General features: G+C 40.6%; 2 protein-coding genes and 1 long non-coding RNA gene across 3 annotated transcripts in view; 1 reads left to right on the forward strand and 2 right to left on the reverse strand.

Moving 5' to 3' along the window:
• The window catches only part of poln (polymerase (DNA directed) nu), a 195,059-nt gene that overhangs the window by 15,054 nt on the left and 155,921 nt on the right, over positions 1-24,084 (forward strand). Inside the window, exon 4 of the mRNA XM_051928538.1 lies at positions 17,832-17,889. Within this exon, the coding sequence (XP_051784498.1) occupies positions 17,832-17,889 (58 nt within the window). The remainder of the gene's footprint in view (positions 1-17,831; positions 17,890-24,084) is intronic.
• Positions 1,104-2,548, reverse strand: LOC127527964 (uncharacterized). Its single transcript, XR_007935158.1, has 4 exons — positions 2,399-2,548; positions 1,636-2,302; positions 1,294-1,533; positions 1,104-1,211 (listed from the first exon to the last, which is right to left on the reverse strand). It is a non-coding gene; the product is annotated as an uncharacterized LOC127527964 (long non-coding RNA).
• On the reverse strand, positions 4,247-5,691 carry LOC127527962 (uncharacterized). Its single transcript, XM_051928400.1, has 3 exons — positions 5,074-5,691; positions 4,748-4,965; positions 4,247-4,653 (listed from the first exon to the last, which is right to left on the reverse strand). Exons 1-3 carry the CDS (start codon positions 5,475-5,477, stop codon positions 4,532-4,534), a joined length of 744 nt encoding a protein of 247 aa, XP_051784360.1. The 5' UTR covers positions 5,478-5,691; the 3' UTR covers positions 4,247-4,531.

Below are 24,084 nucleotides of genomic sequence, written 5' to 3' on the forward strand. Positions count from 1 at the left end.
TCGCGGGAAGGTAAACAGAGAGCCCTTAAAGCGGCGGCTGGACAGAAGCAGGCAGGCAGACACAACGATTCAATCAACAAGGTTTATAAAATGAAATATATACATAAATAGAAATCGATCAAATAACTATATACAATAAATATAACATGAAATAAGTATAAATAAATAAAAGTCAAACAATAATCCAAGGAACTATATACAAACAAACAAACAAATAATTAAATATCAAACAATTTTTGCAATAAAAAAATAACAACCATAACCAGTAGATGTAGCCCAAAATTAAAAAAGAAAATTGAGAGGAAGAGGAGGACTGCCAGTCATTGCAAAAAAAAAAAAAAGTAAAAACAGCTTGAAAAAAGAAGGAGGCCTCCTTGACAATATATAAAGTGCCAGTCATTTGCAAAAAAAAAAAAGTAAAAACATCTTGAAAAAAGAAGGAGGCCTCCTTGACAATATATAAAGTGCCAGTCATTTGCGAAAAAAGTAAAAACATCTTGAAAAAAGGAGGAGGCCTCCTTGACAATATATAGCAGACCTCCTCGTGAACAAAAAAAAAAAAAAACACTGTATGGGCCCATCTACAAATCAAATAAATAAAGAAAGAAAGAAAAAGAAAGAAAGAAATAAAATTCTTTAATGGCTATCCCCCCAGCATGATTTTTTTTTTCCCTCCTCTTTTCCTCCAGCCACTCCTGTATAATTTTGCCGGCTGAGGTGGAGCAAAAGAATTCCCCCCCAAATTGGCTGTGGCCGAACTCTTTTGTTTTAGGACGGCCACAGCACTTGCAAATGTAACTTTCAATCTTTTTCCTTTGCTTGGGGGGGATTCCTTGCTGTCGTGCCAGCTCGTCCGCCTCCTCCTTTTTCTTCCGCCGCCAGGCAGTGGTGCGGGGTACTGAGGGTCCTGCCGCTGGCGGTGGAAGCGGAGGAGTGGCAGTGTCAGCCGGTGGGGAGAGTGGCTGGGTAACGGGTGCTTCATGTGGCTCGGGGGGGTGCCCAATGATGGCTGGTGCCACATCCACGGGGCCCCGACGTCGCTGCGTCGGTCAGGCGGGTTATGGAATTGTGGTTGTGCAGTGGACAGCTCGGGGCCCGTGGGTCGTGGTCGAACGGTATGGGTGGGCTCTGAAGCAAGGGCCGAGCTGGTTGGCAGTGGCACGGCCATCTCCAGAGCCCGCCGTACCAGCTCCCTGGTGCGAGTGTAGTGCCTACAGGGACAGAAAGCAAAGTAAGTCAGGGTGGGAGGGAGGAGAGGGGCATGTGGATGGTACTTGTCCAGTGTGTACTTACCATTGTGCCAGAGTGCGCTGATTGAGGGGGAATAACTGGATACGTGTCTGGGCCACGAGTACCGGATTTGTGAGGATATTTTCCTGGATGCAGATGTAATCCCGCATCACAGCTGCCCAGCTGTTCACCCTCACGCCGCTGATGGTGGTTCCTTCGGGGTGAATCCTGGACAGCTGTACACAAACGGCCTCCACAAGGCGGCTGATGTTTGGCATCTGTGCGCCTTGGCCGACCATACACCTAAAAAATTCGGGGGGTGGGAGGGAGAGAGAGATCAGTCAGCCATGCCATCGATATCCCATCAAAAGGAAAGATGCGACACCAAAGAGGTTGATCACCTACCGTTGCAAGCTCTCCACTCCCGGTGTGACACTGGTCTGCGAGTGCTTGCGTCGAAACCTCCCCTGCACCAGTCTTTCCTGGTGGCGTGGCGGAAAGCGAACTGGGGCCTTGTCGCCCTCCGGCAATCGTTCCCAGAGGGTGACGATCTCCGCCACTTGCTGCTGCGTCACGTAGGGATGGTGACGCAGCTTCACGAGACTGGAGGCCAGGTTGACCACGTGCTGGTAACCTCGGCCAGTGTCAGGTCCAAGGCTATTCTGTTGGGGGAAGAGACCGAAAGTGAGAAAGGGGAGCACTCCTCAGATATTCCACAGGTATAGCACAACTCGTCTGGAGAGACTTACCAGCTCGTGGGACACGCTTTGAGTGGCCTCGTCTCCAGGGGAGGTGTCCTGGTCGGCTGGCCCAGACTTTGAGGCGCCGATGGCAGGGCGCGACTGGGACTTGTCAGACGACAACGGTTGTCGGGCGAAGTCCTCCTCAAGGCCGAAGAGGGTGTTGTCCAGAGGTTCCTGCACCGGCCCCTCGTCCTCTTGGAAGCCCTCGTCGACACTGTCATCGTCGTCGTCTGTATCAGTCCCATCCGGAGCGTCGGGATCCCTGCCCATCACTTCCTCCAGCACTTGACCGGTCTGCGAAAATAGGTACTGGATACCTATGAGCTCACCTGTGAAAAGGAGGGAACTGTTTTAAAATGAAAAGGTTGGGGAGGGGAGGGAGGGAGAGAGAGAGAGAGAGATAGACAGCTCGACGCCCGCCTCACCAGTGTACTTCGCAGGCCGGGTGTAATCGTCAACCAGCTTCATGTGATATACAATGTCGCTCAGCTCGTTGACGGAGTGCTGGAGTTGGCCACTGTAGCAGACGATATCACGGTCTCCTTCCTCCACTGCTTGTGCAGCACGGTCCTCGTTCCACCGCGCCAGGCCTTCCAGCAGATAGGCCTGAAAGTGGGCCGCGCTGGCTGAAGTGCCTGAGAGAGAGAGAGAGATAAAAATGCAATGCCACCCACTCCCTTGCACAACACAGGTCACAAAGAACAGGTTTCTGAGCACCCTTACCAGGTATGAAGCGGTCCAGATGCAGGTGCAACGACTCCAATGAAGTTGAACCACGGCCACACCTGAACACCGGCAGCGTGATCCCCCCTTTGACCAGCTGCCCGGTCTGCATGTACAGGTGCACGCCGGGTGGGTCCTGGATGCAATGGAGGTGGCGCCTCCGAGTTTTCCATATTTCCTGGATCTTAGCGCGGTCCAAAAGCGGGATACCCATGGTGTCAGTGGTGTCCCCGAAGGCCTCCAGCATCTCGTCGATGAGCCAGCCCGTCTCCTCCACCCCACGTGTGCGGCGGCGGCAGTGGCGGGCCAGCTCCTTTAGTGGGATCCTTCCGTAGCCGGAGCCTCGGGGATCGTTCCCCGCCTCGCCAGCCTTGGCCTGTCGCAGCCTGGCGACGTCTCCCTGGTCCCACTCAAAGATGCAGAACGAGAGACGCGCCATGAAGAGGCTGTACAGTGGGTGGCTCTCCGTGGTGACACCCGCTGCAAAGCGTCGCATCAGGTGCCACACGTCGAGCCGCACCACCAGCTGATCCCACTGGTTGAATAAGAGGGACACCTTGCAGGGTCCCCCATGGGAACAGCAGTCTCAGTCCACATAGAGGACCAGAGGCGGGGACACACTGGCATCACGGTATCGCTGCATCAGCCCGGTGGCCATGGGGTGCAGGCCAGCGCCCTCGGCTGCAGTGAGGACGTTGATCAAGATCTGGCCGTGCTCGTTCCCCACGTTGGTCACCCAGGCTGCCGTTCCTGCCGCGGCACCAGCTAGTTTCTTGATCACCTGAACGATGAAAGGGAGAGTGACGGTAAGCTGGAAGGAAGGAGGGAGAGGATGACGATATCGCTCACCTTCTTTGTTGAGTCAATCTTCAGGATTGAGCCAAAGATGGAGGTGATCCGGGCCTTGGTCTCATCTAGCCTCGAAGCCACCACCCTGGCATAGATGGACAGCAACCACTTTGTACCGGGCACCGGGGTCATCCGCGGTAGAGGCGGAGTCGCAGGTGCCTCGGCACCCCGTGTAATGAGCTTGGTGACCGCGAACATGAACAGTCTGGACCACTCCAACCAGGACTTGCCGTGCTCCTCGAGCAGATATTTGCGCAGCCGGGTGGCCCCATTGCCCAGCGTGCGCTCACGCATCTGCCCGATCAGCTTTTTGTCGCAGGATAATCTGTGTTAAGACAGAGACGTTAGGACTGCCTGTGTGTGCCCGTCTACCTGTGGAGAGTTGACCCGGCCATTGGAGACTCCTTGTCTGACCTGTAAGTCAGGATAGCTGGAAACTGATCCCGATGGGTGCAGTGCAGCTGATCCAAGATATCCTGCGACCAGCCCGCCACCTTCTTCTTGCAGCGCCGGCACTCCAGGTACTCCGTGGCCATAAAGTACCATCTGTCTGTGTCCAGGACCCTCCGGACGGTCCTGTAGAGTCCGGCTCCCGACAACCTGTGGCTGCACACCGTGCAGGACAGCTTGTAGCCCCACATGCGGTACGGCATCCACAGGAAAAACGGGCGCTGAAAAAAGGCGTCGGGGGCTGGAGGTACACGTTGCGGGGGCCGGGAGGGTGCCACCAAAGGTGAAGGTTGGAGGTCAGCACAGGCTTTCCGTCCTTGCCCCTGGTGAAAAGGACCCGACTTAACCACGCGTGCTGTTCCTTTGGTAGTGAAGTCCTCCAGCTCTTGGGAAAAAGTAGCTGTGTGTGTGTGTGTGTGTGTGTGTGAGAGAGAGAGACAGACAGACAGACAGCATGAGCAACAGAAAAACAAACAAAAGCGATCAGACAGGGCCTGTTTCTTTCCCGGCAATGCAATTCAAACAAACACATCCTTTTAACTCACCTCTCTCCTGGCTACGGACAGCGTTTGCGAAGGCTGCTTTCCCGGATCAGCCGTCGGTTGGGAGCGCTGGGATGGCAAGGGCCCTCCACTGGTTGCAGACTGGGAGGTAGATGCTGGGGAAGGTTGTTAACAAATTCAAACAAATAACAGGTTAAACAAAAAAAGTGAAGAAGCCACCACCAGTTTCCATGGGTGGCTGTCACTTACCAGCCTCCAACTCCATGCTGGCCGACAGCAGCACATCATCGGGAATCTCGATGACGGAGGCTGCTGCAGAGAGAGAGGCGGTGGGGGCAACAGTGGTGGTTTTGGGAAGGGAGGAGGTTGCTGCCGCCTTCGCCTCGTCTCTCCGCTGCACATACAGCTGGAGTGCATGCATCTTGGTCCCGACTTTGGTGGTCTGGCGCCGGAGCCATTTGATGTAACTGCATTGGGGTACAACAGCGGGAATGGTAACAGGTGAACAAATGGAAGCAGGGTTCCAACTACCTTGCTGTGCCCTTCCCCTCAGACATCACCCAAAAGTCTCTCACCTCTTGGCCTCCCGATCTTCTGTATCGTAAAGGGCCTCAAACGTCAGGTGTCCATGTTGGCCGAAGCCGACGAGCCTCTTGCCCTCGTCCAGAGTCCTGGCCGACCCGTCTCTCTCCTGGCGACGACGGATGGCCTTCTTCACGTCGGGGAAGAGCCAGGCGTAGGACTCCAGGGCGTTTTTATTGCTCGCCAGCGGGCTATCCGACACCTGGCCATCTTTGCGCTCCCTCAGGTGGGTTGCCAACACCATGACGGCATAGCCGAGGTCATGGGTCAGCAACCATTTAAAAGTCTGACCCCGGTATTGTCCAAACTGGAGCTCGCTGGCGCTGCGCACCAGCTTGGAGTCCCCGGGGTCACCACCTGCTGCCCGCACCCGTCTCCTGGCCTGCTCCCTGACCATCTCGGCCGACTTGACCTTGAACGGCACAGGGCCGCTCAGGCCGTATGCCTTGGCGACCTGGATCGCCTCGGCGGAGGCCTTGAGGGTCAGTTCGCCAGAGGTCTCGTGGCGGAACTGTGGCACAGGGTTCAAGCTGGATAAATTAGATAAACCAAGACAAAGTTACAGTTCCATTCCAAAGTTTTACAACACCTATTTTTCTTCAAATTTAACCAGCTGGAATGCAACGAGCGAGCTGAAACAGATCCGCAGGAAAATGGCAGACATTTACATTTAAAGTTTAGGTTACCAAAAACTGAAATTAAAACAAATTTCAGAATATTACAAATTGGCCTTCAGGGAACAACGAATAGGTTACAACCACCATATAGTCTGCACCAAGCGATGCTGCCTCCAACAGAGATCAAATAAAGAGTAACTGAGCATGCAAAAAGGGAACAATAGGATGATAAACCGCCACCTTTGAACAAATTCTATAGGCACCAAACCCAATATTCCAAAAAGGTTTTTTTTTTTTTCAAATGAACCTTCGCGATATTTAACCTATGAATACTTACATGTCAACACCGCAGGTGATGTTGGGTCTATTAAAACAATGCAATCAACCAGTACGTCAATTACAGAAAGATTCCTTTGTTTTGAGAGGAACATTGCTACTACAAACAAAGACTCACGTAGGAATACTACTGCCAGCCATGGTATGAGATACCAGAAATTGTTAATTCTGAATTCTGAAAGAGTAAAGGGACACACAAAAAAAATAAATAAATATAAATGGTTAGTAATACTAGTACTGACTTTCTTTAAGGCCTTTAATAATATTACAACTACCTTGTTACACTGCATTTTCCCATTGCTAGCATTTTTATTATTAGCATTATTATTATTTATTATTAACAAACATAATTATAACGCAATTCTGTCCAGACTGTTTACAGATATTTATATTACTGAAATCAGTTTACTAAAATGAAAAAAAAAGAATACTTTTATTAATATGTACAAAACCAATGAATTCTCATTAGATTAAACTACAGTGATCCCTCGCTATATCGCGCTTCGCCTTTCGCGGCTTCACTCCATCGCGGATTTTATATGTAAGCATATTTAAATATATATCGCGGATTTTTCGCTGCTTCGCGGGTTTCTGCGGACAATGGGTCTTTTAATTTCTGGTACATGCTTCCTCAGTTGGTTTGCCCAGTTGATTTCATACAAGGGACGCTATTGGCAGATGGCTGAGAAGCTACCCAACTTACTCTCTCTCTCTCTCTCTCTCTCTCTCTCTCTTGCGCTGACGTAGGGGGGTGTGAGCAGGGGGGCTGTGTGCAGCTGCTTCCTGAAGGACATGCTGCACGGAGCTTCGCATACTTAAAAGCTCAAAGGGCACGTATTGATTTTTTATCTCTCTCTTTCTCTATCTCTCTCTCTCTCTCTCTCTCTCTCTGCTCCTGACAGAGGGGGTGTGAGCTGCCGCCTTCAACAGCTTTGTACCGGCGGTGCTTCGCATACTTAAAAGCCAAAAAGCCCTATTGATTTTTTTTTTGACTGCTTGCTTTGCACTCCTTTGAAAAGGAAGATATGTTTGCATTCTTTTAATTGTGAGACAGAACTGTCATCTCTGTCTTGTCATGGAGCACAGTTTAAACTTTTGAAAAAGAGACAAATGTTTGTTTGCAGTGTTTGAATAACGTTCCTGTCTCTCTACAACCTCCTGTGTTTCTGCGCAAATCTGTGACCCAAGCATGACAATATAAAAATAACCATATAAACATATGGTTTCTACTTCGCGGATTTTCCTATTTCGCGGGTGGCTCTGGAACGCAACCCCCGCGATGGAGGAGGGATTACTGTACATCTGTTTTACTTCACTTCTCTATAATCCTTGTAACATCAATGGTACCATGTTAATAGTATCAGCGGGCCCCCCTTTACAATAAAACTCGAAACAAGACATCGCCGCTTTTAGACGGGGAGGCGGGTCTTTCGGAACAGAACTCGGAACGCATCTCTTTCTCAGCCAATCAAAGTTTACAAAAAACTCGGCACAAGAGCGCCTCGACCAATCGCTGCACGTTGCTGCACACTGCTGCTTGTCAATCATCCGAGAACTCGGAATGAACTCGGCACGAAGATCGGCTCTCCGCAAGCGCAATGATAATAAAACATGGAAATGATGCCAATATTCCTCTCCTTACTCCTTACTAGTTTAAATATTTTCAAGTGTGGGCATTTTTTTTTATAACTTAACTGTTTTATAACTATACAGAAAATTAAGTGTGTTGAAAGAATTCCATGTTTACAGCTGATTAAAATTTGCAAACCTATGTGATCATCTCTGAAGGTTGAGATACCTACTATCTTCTAAGACTTAAATACTTAACTGCCCACTAGAGAGAGGTGAAGAGTTGACTATACAGTATATTGACATTTTGTTTAGTCCTTTCCTAACAAACTGCCAACATTGTGTTTAAAAAGAGCTTCCTTGTAACTGTAACTCCCAGATGCTTGAATTGTTCTGAAATTATCATAGGATAGACTTCTAATATGGTATTTATTACTGTGACCACTAGAGGGCACCCCAGACACAATTGCACAGACACAATTAACTGTATGAATATAAAGAGTTTACCGGAATCGTGCAATGTTTTCATGCAATGCTTATTTTCTTCAAAACTGTACATCATATAGTACACATTTATGTCATTTTTTTCGTCTTCATTGGGAGTATACAACAGCGATACTATCATGTTAGTATAACCAATTTAACATGCATATGTGAAACAAAACACCTTTTATACATCCACTCTGCTAAGAGAAGTAGTAGTTTACTTGTGTGTTAGTAGTCGACAAATAATGCCTATGTAATGGCACACGTTTAGAAATTCTAAAACTGCATAAACATTGAATTGCCCACAGAATCATGACTGGTGATCATGCAGAACAAGTCATATTCTTTCTGCGTATTAAGTTAGTACTTAATACGATACTTCAGCAAGTAGAAAATAGTTTTAGTGATTGCCGTAACTATAAATAAATCTCAGGGCCAGAATTTTAACTGTGTTGGAATATATCAATAGCGAGCAAAGCAAGCAATCAATTGGGCCCCATATAAGAGGCCGGGGGGCACATCCCCCCAGTGATATATTAATGAAAGGTTTTATTTGCATTGAAATACCTTACAAAGGCTTTTGCAGTTCTCACACCAATAGTTTTCCTTCACATTTCACTCAACTCTGACTTGCCTGGTTGAGATCAGGTGGCTTGTTTTATCTAAGACCCAGGAGTACTTCTAGTGCTAGAGCATAGCCTGTTGGAAGCACTTCCAGGTTGACCAGTATTCCCAGAAAGTAGGGACTTTGAATCCCAGTAGTTCCCCGTGGCAGTCCCCACGAAACCCAACAGAGCTGCTTCACAAGACTACAGATCCCAGCATGCTCTGCAGGTGATTGTGTAGGAATCCCAAGTCAGAGATACTACTATATGTTGTATTGGAGAAAATGTTCAGCTGTACTCCTCTCCCCTAGTCCTTCCATTGCATTGGCCTCCCGGACAAGTAAGAATCCTTGTTCAGTCATGTGTGCTGTCCATTGCATTATGTACTAAGAATATCCACACTTTTTCTCCAGATTATTATTCCAGAGATCTTATAAAAGTCATTTAATACATTTATTATGATTGGAAATGATACACTTGGATTAGTGATGGACAGAATCATAATAACATAGAGATATTTTTGTACCATTACACCTATTTTTACCATTACACCTCTAATTACCTTTTTTCTTGAGTATTGCCAAAGACAGATGATGAGTAGTTTGCTAGCAATTGCAAATAGCATTGGAGATAGTGAACAATGTTCTCCGGTTCCCTATTTTAAACTGAAAGAATCAGTTGTTTCCCCACACAGAGACTTCTGGGCTTGATCAAAGTAATACAATCATATGAAAGTATGTGAGCCAAGTCCGAATTTGAACAAAACACTAAAGAGATTTTCTATTCTATTGAAAGTTTTTCTGTGCTTAGAGACACTAAAACGTCTGGAAATTTAGTTGAGGGAGTGTATTGTACAGCCAACAGCAACATATGACGATAATTGCCTGCCTTTAGTGATTACAGTTTGGTCTTGTGATATTATTATAGGCGTCACTTTCTCATTTCTTTATTGTAGAGCTTTTCCCAATTCAGTGACATCATAATTCAGTAAGGAAATTTATCTATAAAATGCTATAGCGTATAGCAGCGCTACTACTTAAAGAACTTCATTTCCCAGCTGCCCCAAGGGTATTGCCCTGATTGAATGTTGGAGGAGAATGCAGGGGCTGCTGGGAACAAGAGGGGCCATCGGGCATCTTAAAAGGGAGCTGGCTATGCCACAAAGGATGTCAGTTTTTGTGCTTGTGTTCACCTGTTTGTCTTGTCCACATTACCACCTATGGAGTATCATTTCTGTCCTGGGACGTGGTACCTGCAAGGATGTGTGGACTGTCTCGTGCCTCCCTGTCATATGAGTAGTGTTGGATTGGTCATCATGTTTCTTCAGATGGAGCACTCCCCTCATCACATGAGGACTACTGGTAGAACTGTTTGATACATTACTTACAGAAAGCTGATCTCTGGGCTGTTATTCTTTTCCTTCTTTCCATTCATCTGTTACTGCTGCTTTTGGACTGTGTTAAGGACTTAATTGCAAGTGTTTATTGTTAAATGTTTGTTGTATTTAACATTTGTTGTGGGGAAAAGGGAGGTTTATCTGTCTATTTGTTGCTTATATTTTTGTTTCATTTAATATATTGCTTTATTAGTTTATATACTGTTACTTAATGTCTCTGTGTGTGTGTGTGGGGTGCGAGGTGGGCCAAGGCTGGATGCATTCCTGGGATCCCCACCAAAATAAAAAAGTAAACAAATCACTGTCCTACGATGGAATGAATTTGATTGGCTCCAGGCCGCTACAATACTCATTCAGAATCGTAATCTTTAATCTATGATTATTAATCGTATTAATCATCTGGCCCTGTAGATTTCCCACTTTGTAAGGAATTAATAGCATTCTTAATTTTATTATCCTGAAGTGGTTTGTCCAGTTCATATATAAGCAGTGTGCTAGGTTGTAAAAATTCTAATTTATGAAGAAAGGTATTTACATAAGCTTCTACTTCATTAGTTGCTGAAGTGTATAGAAACTTATAATATTTCTTTAAATATATTAGTTATTTCTTTTTTCTTAGTACTTTTTGTCTCTTTTACATTTCGAATCTGTTCTATTATGTTTCTTACTTCCTTTTTATATATTTGTCAATCTGAAATCTCATTATCTTTTTCTCCATCCTTGTAATAAGGGTGCGGTGAGTTGATGATTCAGTTAGCTCTGTTTCTCCTGTAAGCAAAAGAAATTTACATATCGTACCTTTGTGATCTGCACTACGCATTTACTTCTTTGCCTTTGTTTAATTCCACGAATTGCATTTCATATATGTTTTGATCTTTCAGCAGTTTTGTACTGTTTGTGAATGAACATTTCTTCCCATTTTCAGTATTTTTTTTATTACCTACATTTAATTTTTTATTTTCAAATGTGAGTTAAAAGCAAACAGCATCGCAAAAGCAGAAGAAAATTAATCAGTTGCATACACGTTTGAGCTTTTTTTTTTTTTTTTATATAAACCGAATGAAAGAGTTAAAAACAGGGCTTGAATAATATACAATTTTGGGAATATCTAATTATTCGTCTTATTTAGTAACAGATTATTATTTGTCTTATTTAGTAACAGATTATTAACAATGTTGCATGTATTATTATTTTTAACTGTTATCTAACTTCTCAACAATGCAAAGAAATTTCAGGGGACAAACACAAAATAACACCGTAATTGGAAATTTATCTAATCAGGTAAAAGTACTATCAAATAAACTTGAAATTTGAATAGGTACATGTTTTGTTTCACAAGTTGACATATTCATACAATTATTATATAATATCTATGTATATGAGAAAGTCAAGTGGAGAACAATCCAGATTTTTTGGTATAGTGTTTTGTTAGTTGAGCAAGCATATTCTTTGATAACTGTGGAAATTTCAATAATTCTGATTTCTGTCTAGTTTTCAGTTTAGCTTTATGAGATACAATACTAAATAATTTGCCCCCTATGATATTTTTTCAACACCTCCCAAAGTTTTCCTGCTGATATCTCTGGATTTGCATCATTTAAAAAATGAATCTGAGTGGTTTTAAATTTAATTAAGTCTTCATCCTCGAGAATTAAAAGGTTCAACAGTATGTTTTATCAGTACAGTCTACTGATACTAAATTCCAAAATAAGGGGAGCATGATCAGAGATGATGATTCCATTGTATTTACAAGGTTTAGAAAAGCACAAAAGATTTTTGCCAAAAAAGAAAAAGTAAATTACATTGTTGAAAAAAGGAAAAAAAAAAAAAAAAAAAGAATATTGTCTCGGGTAAGGATATACAGTAGAACCTCGGTTCACGACCATAATTCGTTCCAAAACTCTGGTCGTAAACCGAGTTGGTCGTGAACCGAAGCAATTTCTCCCATAGGATTGTATGTAAATACAATTAATCCATTCCAGACCGTACGAACTGTATGAAAATATATATATTTTTTAGTTTTTAAGCACAAATATAGTTAATTATACCATAGAATGCACAGCGTAATGGTAAACTAAATGGAAAAACATTGAATAACACTGAGAAAACCTTGAACAACAGAGAAAACTAACACTGCAATAGTTCACGCTATAGTGCTAGGAACCGCTCGCTAAAAACACTTTTTTAATGAGTTTTAAGCACAGGGGAAAAAATGAACATTTGAAAAATCCGTAATTTAATAAACCACCAAGAAAAGTAACATTGCAACAATGCAGGCTACGAACCGATCACTGTAAATAGAACTGAAAACAAAAACAAGCCTTCTCTACCTTATGTGTCCCTCGCTCGCTCTCTCTCTCCCCCGCCTGTGTGTGTGTGTGTCTCTCTTTTGTGAGCCTGGAGCGCCTGTGTGTGTGCACGCCTCTCTCTCCCCCGCCTGTGTGTGTGTGTGTGCGCGTCTCTCTTTTGCGAGCCTGGAGCGCCTGTGTGTGTCTCTCTAGCACGCTCGTGTGTGTGCGTGCGCCTCTCTCTCCTGCGCCCGTGTGTGTGTGTGCTTCTCTCTTTTGCGAGCCTGGAACGCCTGTGTGTGTCACTCTAGCACGCTCCTGTGTGTGTTCGCACGTGCGCCTCTCTCTCCCCCGCCTGTGTGTGTGTATGCGAATGCGTCTCTCTTTTGCGAGCCTGGAGCGCCTGTGTGTGTTGTCACGCTTGGGTCACAGATTTGTACAGAGACACAGGAGGTTGTAGAAAAAAGGAACTTTATTCAAAGCACTGCAAACAAACATTTGTCTCTTTTCAACAGTTTAAACGTGCTCCATGACAAGTCAGAGATGACAGCTCCGCCAGGAGCAGAGATTGTCTGAGAGAGAAAGAAGGAGTAGCAAGAAACCAACTTAACAAACTGAAAGAAGCCTGTGTAGGCTTTTTAAGAAGGCGGAGCACCGCGCGAGAGGCATATTACGTGACAGAGCCAGCCAGAAGGGAAAGGAGGAATGTGAAGGTAGTCTGTCCATGTTTCTTAGGGGTTTTCCCAGGGGCGTCTGTATTCTCTGGGGGTGCGATCAGCTTCGCAGCTCACAGTGTGTCTCTCTAGAGCGCTCCTGTGTGTGTGTGTGTGTGTGTGTGCATGGCTCTCTGTCTCACGCTGCCTGTGTGTGTGCCTCTGTCTCTCGCGCTGCCTCTGTGTGTGTGTGTGTGTGTGTGTGTGTGTGTCGCGCTCGCTCGCTCTCTCTCTTGCTCGCTGCACAGGAAATGCGCAGGGAGAGACTGAACATGAACAAACCGAAAGGGAACCTGGCTTGTTCGTATACCGAGGAGTGTGTGGTCGTGAACTGAGGCAAAAGTTTGGCGAACTTTTTGGTCGTAAACCGAGTTGTACGTGTTCCGAGACGTTCGTGAACTGAGGTTCCACTGTATAAATCTCCTCCTTGGGTCTGAGAGGTTAAGATGCTTCAGGAAGTGTAAGGTTGCAGCAGTTTTGGATAATGCAATGTCAGCTTTTGTTCACTTTTTTAAAATATGATGTTATCTACTGCATAATTTAAATCATCTGACATTATGATTTTATGCAGTTGCCTTGTACATCTGCTTTTCCTTTGCAGCTTCTTTTTTAACTCCTTTATCCACTGTGGAATTTTCTTGAATTCCTTACTGTTTCTAAATTTTTGGTTAAATACTTCTCCTGTTTTATATGTAAAGTACATTTAAACCTGCTTCTCATCTCCTCAGCTGTGTCCATCCTTAAAAGCTTATCCCAATTTATCTTATTTAAGCTTTACTGCATCTGTCTAGGCTTTGTCCTACTAAAGTTTTTCAATATTTTTATATGTATTATGAACTTTATTTGGGCTCTATTACTGTGGACTACATCTTCCAGAGGTATCGTGTGTATTTAAATGTATAAATATATGTGAAGTTTTGATCTAGGCCATTCCTACACTATTGGCCCCTCCTCGTTCCATAGTTTCAAAAATCCTCAACTAACCTAAATATTTGCATTTCCAATACTTTGGTGGTCCTCTGGTTAAATGTAATCTGTTATCAATGTTCCAGCTCATGAGGGCAAGTTCTCAAAGATGTTTGAGTGGAGTCGTCACTACTCTGCCTTTATATAATATTGAACATTTTAGCTCGCTATTAATTTATGCATTTCTTAATTATGATTTTTATGGTTATTATTTGAATTTTTTATTTCACCAGCCTTTTAAGATAGTTGTCACACCATATCCAACAACAGAATAAGTGTGTGGATATCTTAATCTGACTTAATCTATTATTAATTTTTATAAATTACTTTTTCTTCAGATCATGAATTGATTTTAAGTCAAAGTAATGATTAATTTAGCATTGACATACTATAATTTTCAAAGCTTTAGGTTGTATACCCTAAGAAGGAAATACAAGTACAACATTGACTAATTTTTATGTAACCTCAGAGATTAAGTGCTATTCAAATAGTGTGTGCCTTATTATAAAACCTCAGGGCCTAAGTAGTTATCTAACCAATGATTAAAGAGCATAATTAGACCAGGTTTTAAAATTCGATCCTCTCCTGGGGTGCCCATGTTAGTAACTTAATTCAGATTAAAACAAAAATTATAATACCAGTTCAAAACATCTTTGCAGTTTAAAATACTGCATATTATATTCAAGTGCAATATCTGATTTGTGTGGATTAGAGGTAGCACCAAATAGTTATACATTCCTTCATAAATCAAATAACACTGGTCAAGGAGGTGGCCTTGGCATTGACTGCAAACTACTTCTAAAAATCTAAACAAATTTACATTATTTGAGGCGCTCATATTAGATACTAAAACAGATTGCAGCACAATTGTAGTACTAGTATTCAAACCACCCGGAACAAGTTCAGTGTTTATGACTGAATTTAACAGCTTATTTGATGTAGCAGTGATGGGGGATATTAATATACTGTAGACATTAATGTGTTTATATTAATAGGCTGGCACTTTTAGCAGATGTTTTACTCCTTTGTTAAATTCAGTTGAATTTTGTCAGAATGTCAATGGCCTAACTCATAGTCAAAACCTCAAATTAGCTCAAATTTGTACATGCTGAATTGAGATTAAAATGTTAAAATATCTTCTTCTTTTTTCGACTGCTTCCGTTAGGGGCTGCCACAGCGGATCATCTTCTTCCATATCTTTCTGTCCTGTGTATCTTGTTCTGTTAAATATTACAAAATTATTTAATTATTATTAAGTTACCACTATTATGTCTGATTTGTTACTGCCCTTACCAAAATTCTCACAAATGAAAACAAGGTTAAAATATTCCACCTTACTATTTACACTATTAGCATTATTAAGGTAAGCACTACAATCAGACTGATTGTTTAAAATATTAGCAAATACTGAAACTGCAGATGTATCAAAATAATGTTCTTGAACAACACACTTCTCATTAGTTGTAGTTATTAGTCTTTCTGTGTTAAATAATATGAAAAAATGGTCTGATGTCCTGCCTCACGTCAACTTAATCCTTTTGAAATCACTAGCTCCAGCAACCTAGCATGCTACTAAGATCAAGAGAGTGCAGTGAGTTCATGAATTCTTTCTTTCGGGTCACACTGGTTATCCAGATGAAAACTGAAATCGCCTACAATTACGAATCTGTCATAGTTAGTTATTATTACTTGCTAAACCAACGGCTTTTTTACCTTGGCAAATTAGATGAATAAAGTTCTAATTTGGATGTGCTGCTTCAGTTAACACTGCCACACCATCAGTGCTGAGCCAAGTTCCACTAAATGTAAGAAAGTTGATTTTGCTATCACTGATAAGAATGTTAATGTAAAAAGTCTTGTTGGTTAGCACTGTTAATATTTAGTAAAGCCACATTTAAGGTTGGAAGAGCAGGGCTGAAATGGTACTTGTTCATGTTTATGCCACTTTTTATAGATTTTTTTATTTAATCTATACTGTAATATGTTACTATAGTTCTAATACAGTGCATACTGTATCTATTGGTGAAATGGTAATTAAGTTATTTGCATTTACACCACTTTGTCCAGGTTTTTTAGTTAACCTATGTTTTGTTATTATAGTGCTAATACAGTTCCCATCTAAAGGTGAACTCACTACAGAATTATTACATCCTATCACTGTGTTATAGAAAACGTTAGGACTAAATTTGCATAGTCAAAAAGACCGATTTCCTTCTAGATATTATTGAAGAGAACCCAAGCGCCCAATCTATTTGGATGGAGATCATCTGTTCTGAAGAAACATGGTCTTTCCCAGTCAAGATCCCAGCTGTCCATGAAACTGATGTTTTGTCTCTTGCAGAAGCCTCTCATCCAGTTGTCCAAGTACAGGAGTCAACTGTAGGTTTCGTCCGACCTTCTAGCCAAGGGCAGAGGACCGAAAATAATGATTCTTGCGGCCAGAGTCCTCTCCTTTGAGGCTTGAATTAGTACTGTGAAGTCTGCCTTTAGAACCTCCAACTGTCTATATTGAATGTTGTTTATGCCTGCATGTACTACAGTGGTCCCAACAGCCCTGTCTTTGTGCTTCTTGATGACTATCGGTCTTCTTTTCATAAAATCTAGTACGCACAAGAAAAACATTTATTTTTAGGGTATGAAATTCTAAGGTGGCATACAATTGAATCCCCAATAACAAATACACCACCAAAGTTTGCTGGCATGGTGGGGGAGCAGAGAGAGTTGAAGCAGTTAAAGATAGCGGTGCTTCCCTTTAGATGATGGAGATGATTTCATCTTGAGCCCCCACTTGTGTTGCTGAAACAACCAGATTCCATCAATGTTGTCTCGAGTAGGAGCAGGGGTAAAACTCAATTGGCCCAGTGTGCGAGCAGCGTTGCAATGGGTTGATGTAGCCTGGGAGTTGCTGAATCTGACTCTCCAGAGCCTGGAGTTCATTGACAACATGCTGCAGTTCCCATGAAGTAATGGCTGCTTCTCAAGCTTGGCTTGGTAAAGTGGATCTCAGCTTTCAAGTCCACAAAGAAAAGAGGTTGTCAGCTTTCAGCTTGTTTTGTCTTGGTAGAGTAATATATTACTCTACTTTCCCCTTTTGTATTATTAATATGTAGCCTTTGTCAGAATGCCTCAAATCTCCCAGACTTACCACTGTTTATAAGGTACTGTACCATATAAGTTCTCCCCACCTTCCCTTCTACATGTATAACCTCAGGCAATTAGGTGTAGTAAAAGACAAGAAGGAGTTAAGTTACAGTTTAAACAGTGTATTATTGATAATATTCATAAATAATAACATGGGAAAGGTACTATATAAATAAAATGTTATTTTTGTATTGAATTTGGAATAATAAAGGTAATTTCAAAACATTTTCCTGAAAACATATCCCCAGACAATTTTTTTTGACAAAATTTCTCAAATGTTATTTAAGTTCATAAGGATCAAACATGCCAACAGGGAGACATTTGGAAATGTATAATCTTTTGGGTTTCTTAGCTTGAGTACATTTTTGTAGAGTAAATGAAATTGATTCTACTAGTTCATTACTAAGTTAAAAAAAATGTGGATTCACCTTAGACAAAGTATGGGTACTTGAGAAATATTTAGTTTTTGACTTAAATTGGATAACTCAACTTACTATTATCTCTAACAATCTTTCTGATGCTCTGACCATCCATTAAAACACTTTGAATGATTGACTGTAATGCATTTTTGAGTAAAACTTTTTTTGACAACACTGTGCTCTTTTTCTGTTTTTCTTTTTTTGATATTTTTCAGAATATTCAAGCCATTCCTAAGCAACCTATTCAGATCCTCAAGAGTCACTGCTGTGAAGGTAATGTACATTCCATGCCACATCAGTTATTACATCTGTGATACCTGGAAGTGAAGTATTCCTACAGCATACTTGGAAGAAGTTCCTGCCTGGGGCTTAAAAGCCCTATGCAGTTACTAGACGAGAAATCTTTGGTTTTGTACTGTTGTCATTGTGAAGAAGTGAATGGTCTAGGCTGTCTCTCAGAAAGTTTTCAGTGATAGCTCTTTCAACTTTAAAATAACAGAAGCTAGTCATAGAAAAGCAGTTCATTGTTATTACAGAAAGCCTATTAAAGCTGCTGCCAATATTTTTTAATATAAAATTTTAATATGATATATAATATAAAAATATTTTTAAACTGGATTAGAGCATAACAGAGAAGTGAAGTGCCACCTTAAAGGAATAATTATGTATAAATTAAATAATTTTAAGTAGAATGTGATTTGTTATTCAGTAGCAGTCTTGAGTACAGTTTGTTTGAAGTACTGCACTTCATATTCATTAAAACAGAATCTGTTTAAAAAGATTGTTGTGCATTTCATAGCTGGATGCACACTACTTAAATCAGCATACATAACAGTATTTCATTTTTTAATGTTTGTGTCACTAGGATTCTCTGACATACTCTTGGGGTGAAAGTAACAAACCACATTCTCCTGAGGGCACTATGGATTGCCACATATTCTCGAGTTGGATTTAGTATAACAATGTTTTCTGAAACTTCATTTAATGTAGATTTCATATCCATTCTTCTGCTTGTTTTCAGACGTCAATAATACAGAATAAGACTGTTCTCATTAAATTTTCTTTTAGGGTTGTCACAATATCAAAATTTCAAACTTCAACACAATACTAAGACTCGTACTGAAATTCGATACCATTTTTCATATACAATACAGAATATAATGTAACTAAAAAAATGACTTAAATTGCAAAACTGCATGTATTAAAGTCTTAACACTAATTAAATAACCCCAGATATTTTAGTCATTAAATGCAAATAATTCAATTTTATAAAAGTTAACAGTAAAGTTCTGTAAACTATGAAAAATAGAGGTTTAAATCCTCCCAACTGTTTTTCTTACAGTGATGAAAACAAATATTGTTACTGAGGTAGTACAGTGAAATGTTACAGATGTAATTAAATGTTAATTAAATCAGCATTACTTGGATGATTGTTTCATTCTTTGCATAAATTAGTGAAGATGCTGCAGACTGGAATAATGGGTAGGGATAATCATTACACTTCTGTTTTATAGAATTATATTATGACAGTCAGCACTGTGAGCTACCTGGTAGGTGCTAAAGACTGATTTTGGCTTTAGTGCTACTGAAAGATAACTTATTTTGCAATTAGGTGGTATGACATTGGTTCAGTCTTCTTACAGAAAAATGTCATGGGGTGGGAAAACAAAGTGCAGTTGTTATCTTCATGAATTTTTTCTAGCATTGCACCAGGACCCATTGCACCATCCCCCTGCCTCCCCCCTTTCCTCCCACTCCTCTGCATCTTTGTAGTTATGTATAAAGCGATAAAATGAACTCCAGTGTTAGGCAATCACCTCAGTGCCTGCCCAGGAAGCGACAATAATTTTTAACGCGTTAAACTGGCCACATTAATTGCAAAAATTAATGCATTAACGTTTCCAGGCCTACTTTTTACTTATTAATGTCTCCATAATTTAGAAATAAGATACCTCTCAATTTTTTGTATTGCCACACTTGCAATTCCTGTATACGGGTTTGCATGTAAATTGTGTTTTCTGCCCCCATTTGCTACAAAGCTGAAGTATTTACAGAAGCCAGTTAGGCTTCCCTCTTTGTCAGTTAAGCATGCTGGTAATGGCTACGGCATTGCTGAAATTGTTATCTTATTAACAGTTGTGAGTGGATGGAAATAGGGTGCAACTCATGTCCTGGTGATCTGGAAGTGCATTCATAATGTAGGCAGTAGAAACGATTCCATGAAAAATGAGTACTGAAGTACTTTTAAAATGTTAAAACCAATACTTACCGATATTTCAATACTTTTGACAGCCTTACTTCCTTTATAAGACAGATGGTTGAAATGTTTCAATCTAAGACAGAAGGTTGAAATGTTTCAATCTTATAATAATCACAACAAAAATGAGACCAGAATTTGCTATATATGAACTTTGTCATTTTATTCTGTGAGTTTTTATTTTACCCCGTGGGTACTTAAAGGATAAAGTGCTCTTTAGCAATATTTGCTTTTTGCATATATGTAAAAAGTGTTTTATTTTTTTGAAGAAGCAGATTCCCTGAATAATTTCTCCAATGTCTTTGAATGTACATTTCCCAGTTTCTGTGTACTGTAGATATATTTTATTGCCTGTAAATGTTCCTATTAGCTTCAAAAAGAATCCATAGTAAAGGTGGGCATAGTGTTATGTTTTGTCATAATTATATCCTTATCTACTAAATTAATTTTTTTCTGTAAGGTCCAGTTTTTCAGAAAAATGGTGTATTACAAAATAGTATATCCATTTTCTATTTCAAATATTTAAACATGTTAATATATAATTTAAGTAGCAAGTGCATAGACCCTGGTACTAGTCATTTACTATAAAAGACAACTGAAAACGTGGTGCACATGCGAGGTTAGGTAATTGATCATATGATCAATGTATACTTAAAATAGCCTTGTACTATTTCTGTTCTACTCATCATCACATGCATTTTTCATTTTTAATGATAAGACCTTAAACTCCAATTTCCTACTGTCTTTTACTATTTTGGGATTTTTTTTATTTCTGTCTCATAAGTTCATTTAACATGATACATGTTTTATCTTTTATGACAGTTTCTGCATCTCTAGCTGTAACATTCTGTTCTTCAGACTGTACTTGGTTTATATTCAAACCTTTGATTATCCATTCATCTCACATTTAAACTCCTTAATCATAGTTTTCTCTTTTGTACTTTTGTTTTGTCCATCTCATGTTTATCCTTCCACAGTAATATTTTTTAATGAATGGTTTTAAAGATTAAAAACACACATACTATACAAAGTAGTACATTTCAGTTATTTATTATTACATATGCAAAGCTGATTCTTTGCATACTGATTTATTCCCAAAAACATGTAAAAAGTTGCCTTTTTTTGGCAAGAAAAACATTTGTATTGAATCCAAAAAGTATAATGATACAAATAGTAATAGAAATGATGAATAAAAATATGAAATGAACAGTAATTACAAAAATAACAGTAATAATAATATTACTAATGATGCCAAAACAGTAATCTCAAAATGAGTCCATTGTGTGGTAAATCTTAAAGCACAGTGAAAAATACAATCCAATGTCACACTTGTGACAATAATAGCATGTTCTTTTTCAGATTATCTTTCCATATGTATAAGTTTTTAGACAGCTCACTGCACAGGTATGAGTTGGATACTGTTGCCCCACTCCACCCCCTTGTTAGAGATATAGTGTCACGTGTGAGTTGCTGCCTTGTACCAAAAGACAAGGTTGACTTCAAGGATTTCTGGAAAATCAGCTTTATTCAACTTGAAACAGGAACAGCAAGGTTATTTATTGCAGCAGGAGTTACCACACTGCTACACCCAAACCCAGCAAACGTGTAGGTCAGTGGCCAAGTTCTAGTGTTCTCCGCATCACCCATTGGGTGACAGACTTGTTGTGCAAGGAGGCAGTGAACTTGTTGCCTCTGTGGCTCTGCGAACCTGTGGGGTACTGTAAACCTGTGGTTGCCTCGGTGACTGACAAGCAGCCCTTGACAGATGCGTCAATCGTGTTTCAGCATGTTGCTGTTTTGGGGAGGGTCTCAAAAGAATTAAAAAAAAAAAAAAAATCTCACAATATGGTCAGTAAAATGTCTACCAATAAGACGCGCTCTGGATTGATCTGTGATGTGCTGAGTTGATTGCGACTCTTTAGTTGTAGTTTGGACGGTGGATGTTCGGCAATGATTTGTTCTACTTGCTGGGATGTAAAGTTTGCACAAGATACAGTTTCCCCAGCTTTTTGTATGTATAACATAAATGCATTTCAAATGCACTGTTCCACTAGATGACGATATATCTTTTTGTAGTATTTTTGTTGCCTCCGCATAAAAGGATAGAAAGTCAATTCTTGATCCGCACGATCTACGCTGCCCCTCGTGCTATTATAGTCAACCACAGCACAAAGCTTTGTAACCTGCTTGTTGCCTATACAGTGACTGTAGCTTCAGCATTATGTACTGTGTTAAGAAGACAGACATCTTTCTTGTCTTTCCATTTCAGCAGAAGCACTTTACCCTTTTGCCAAGCTACTAGCACACCTTGCTGTAATTTATATCTACCAAAGTCTTCAGGCATGACACAACGGTTAGGATGCACTGTTCCAGATGCGTCAATCTTTCTTTGCATCCAGATGTCAAATAGCTCTGGCGAAGTATGAAAATTGTCCATGGTTACACAGTAACCTTGATCCAGCCAAGCATCTATCAAAGTCGGCACTGATGACGTATTGACACCATACTCATTGTATTTCGGATCAAACATTGTCCCTTTCCTTGTGAACAGAACCAAATTCCAAATATATCCCGTTTTAGATTCATAAAGCTCATAAAGATTTATGCCAAATCTTGCTCTTTTTTGATGCAATGTACTGTATCCATGACAGTCTGCCCTTATAAGCTGTGATATTTTCATTGATGCTAACATTACGGTCCGGAATGTAAACTTCCGAAATTTTATTATAGTTTCCTGGTATATTTCCCAAATATTCTTCATTTTGGGTGCTGGATGGGTGTTCTCATCAAAGTCTTCATTGTTGGTAAATTGCAGATATTTCATAATTTCATAAACCTACACTTAGACATGATTTCTCCAAAGAATGGCAGCACTGACAGCACTTTTACAGCCCAACTGATTCTCGGTTCTAACGCTTACGCAAGACGCATCTGTTAAGTTGCCCAAGTAAAACTTGGGACTAATGCTTTTAGGACGGTTTCTGCAGCCTGAGTAACGCTCTGGTCTAACGCTAAGGAGGTTAAACAAAGCAAGCATGCAACTGATGCTTTTGTTGATTTCTGCTTTGTCACTAGGATACCATGAAGTGCAAGTTTTCTAAACAACAAATTGTTGTAATGTGTGTATTTCTTTATGGCCCAGGGATCCACTAACGGAATTCACCATGCAAACACTGTTACATACGCATATTAACCTTGAATAGTTGCCTGTTGCTCTTCAGCATCATTTCATCAGGATTTTCCTATTCACATAATCATGAAACATTTTAAAATTAGTTCAAGGAACACACTTAAAAATACTGCTGAACCAAGCTAAAATGGCACAATGGTTAGTTCTGCGGCCTGACAGTTCCTGGGACATTAGTTTAAATTCTGGCCTGACCACTGTCTATATGTTTGGAGTTTCCATTTCCTCCCTGCAGTTGTGTGGATTTTCTCTGGTTACTCTGGTATAGTTATTCCTATTTCTTCTCCCTTAATTAAGTTTAAAGGTTTGCAGCTGTTTGAACCTATTACAGCCACCTCAGATATAATACTGGTAAAAGGCACATTCATGCTAAAATCCACACTAATGTGCAATGAATCAATTTAAAGACTTCAGTTTGCACAAACAAAAAGTTTTAACTGAATATCTTTCTAATCATTCTATGCAATCAAATAGTTGATTACCAAACGTTAGCTAGAAATTTGCACTTTGCTCTGCTATTGAACTTATAAGTGGGGAACTATGCTAGCTAACACCCACATTAAAAACATCACTGTAATTAAGAAAATTTTTTGCTTGGATTTAGAAATTTTGTAATAAAATAAACACAAAGTTTAAAAAAAATTTTTTTTTTTTTTAACCAAAGTGTGTTAATGTTCATTAGAAAACTGTTGCAAATAATATTTACATTCTTGTTAAGTTATTACGAATAATATTTACATTCTTGTTAAGTTATTGTTGCATATGGCACAAATGCAGCTTTATACCCCTTTGCTTATCTCACTGAAATGACAATAATATTTAAAATCATTGCTCTTTTAACATGTACAGGTTTCCCTCTAAGTTACAAATAGCTGCGGTTATATTTTAGCCAGGGTTCCTCCCCTGGCTAGGGTTCAAATGCCATTTTGATGTCTGTTTTGTTTATTTTTGATTACTTGTTGGTCATTTAATTTTTATGCATGTGTGTATAATCCTATATGTTCCATGTGTTTGGTGAATGGTC

The sequence above is a fragment of the Erpetoichthys calabaricus genome, chromosome 5 (assembly GCF_900747795.2).
Source record: "Erpetoichthys calabaricus chromosome 5, fErpCal1.3, whole genome shotgun sequence".
Lineage (NCBI taxonomy): Eukaryota > Metazoa > Chordata > Cladistia > Polypteriformes > Polypteridae > Erpetoichthys > Erpetoichthys calabaricus.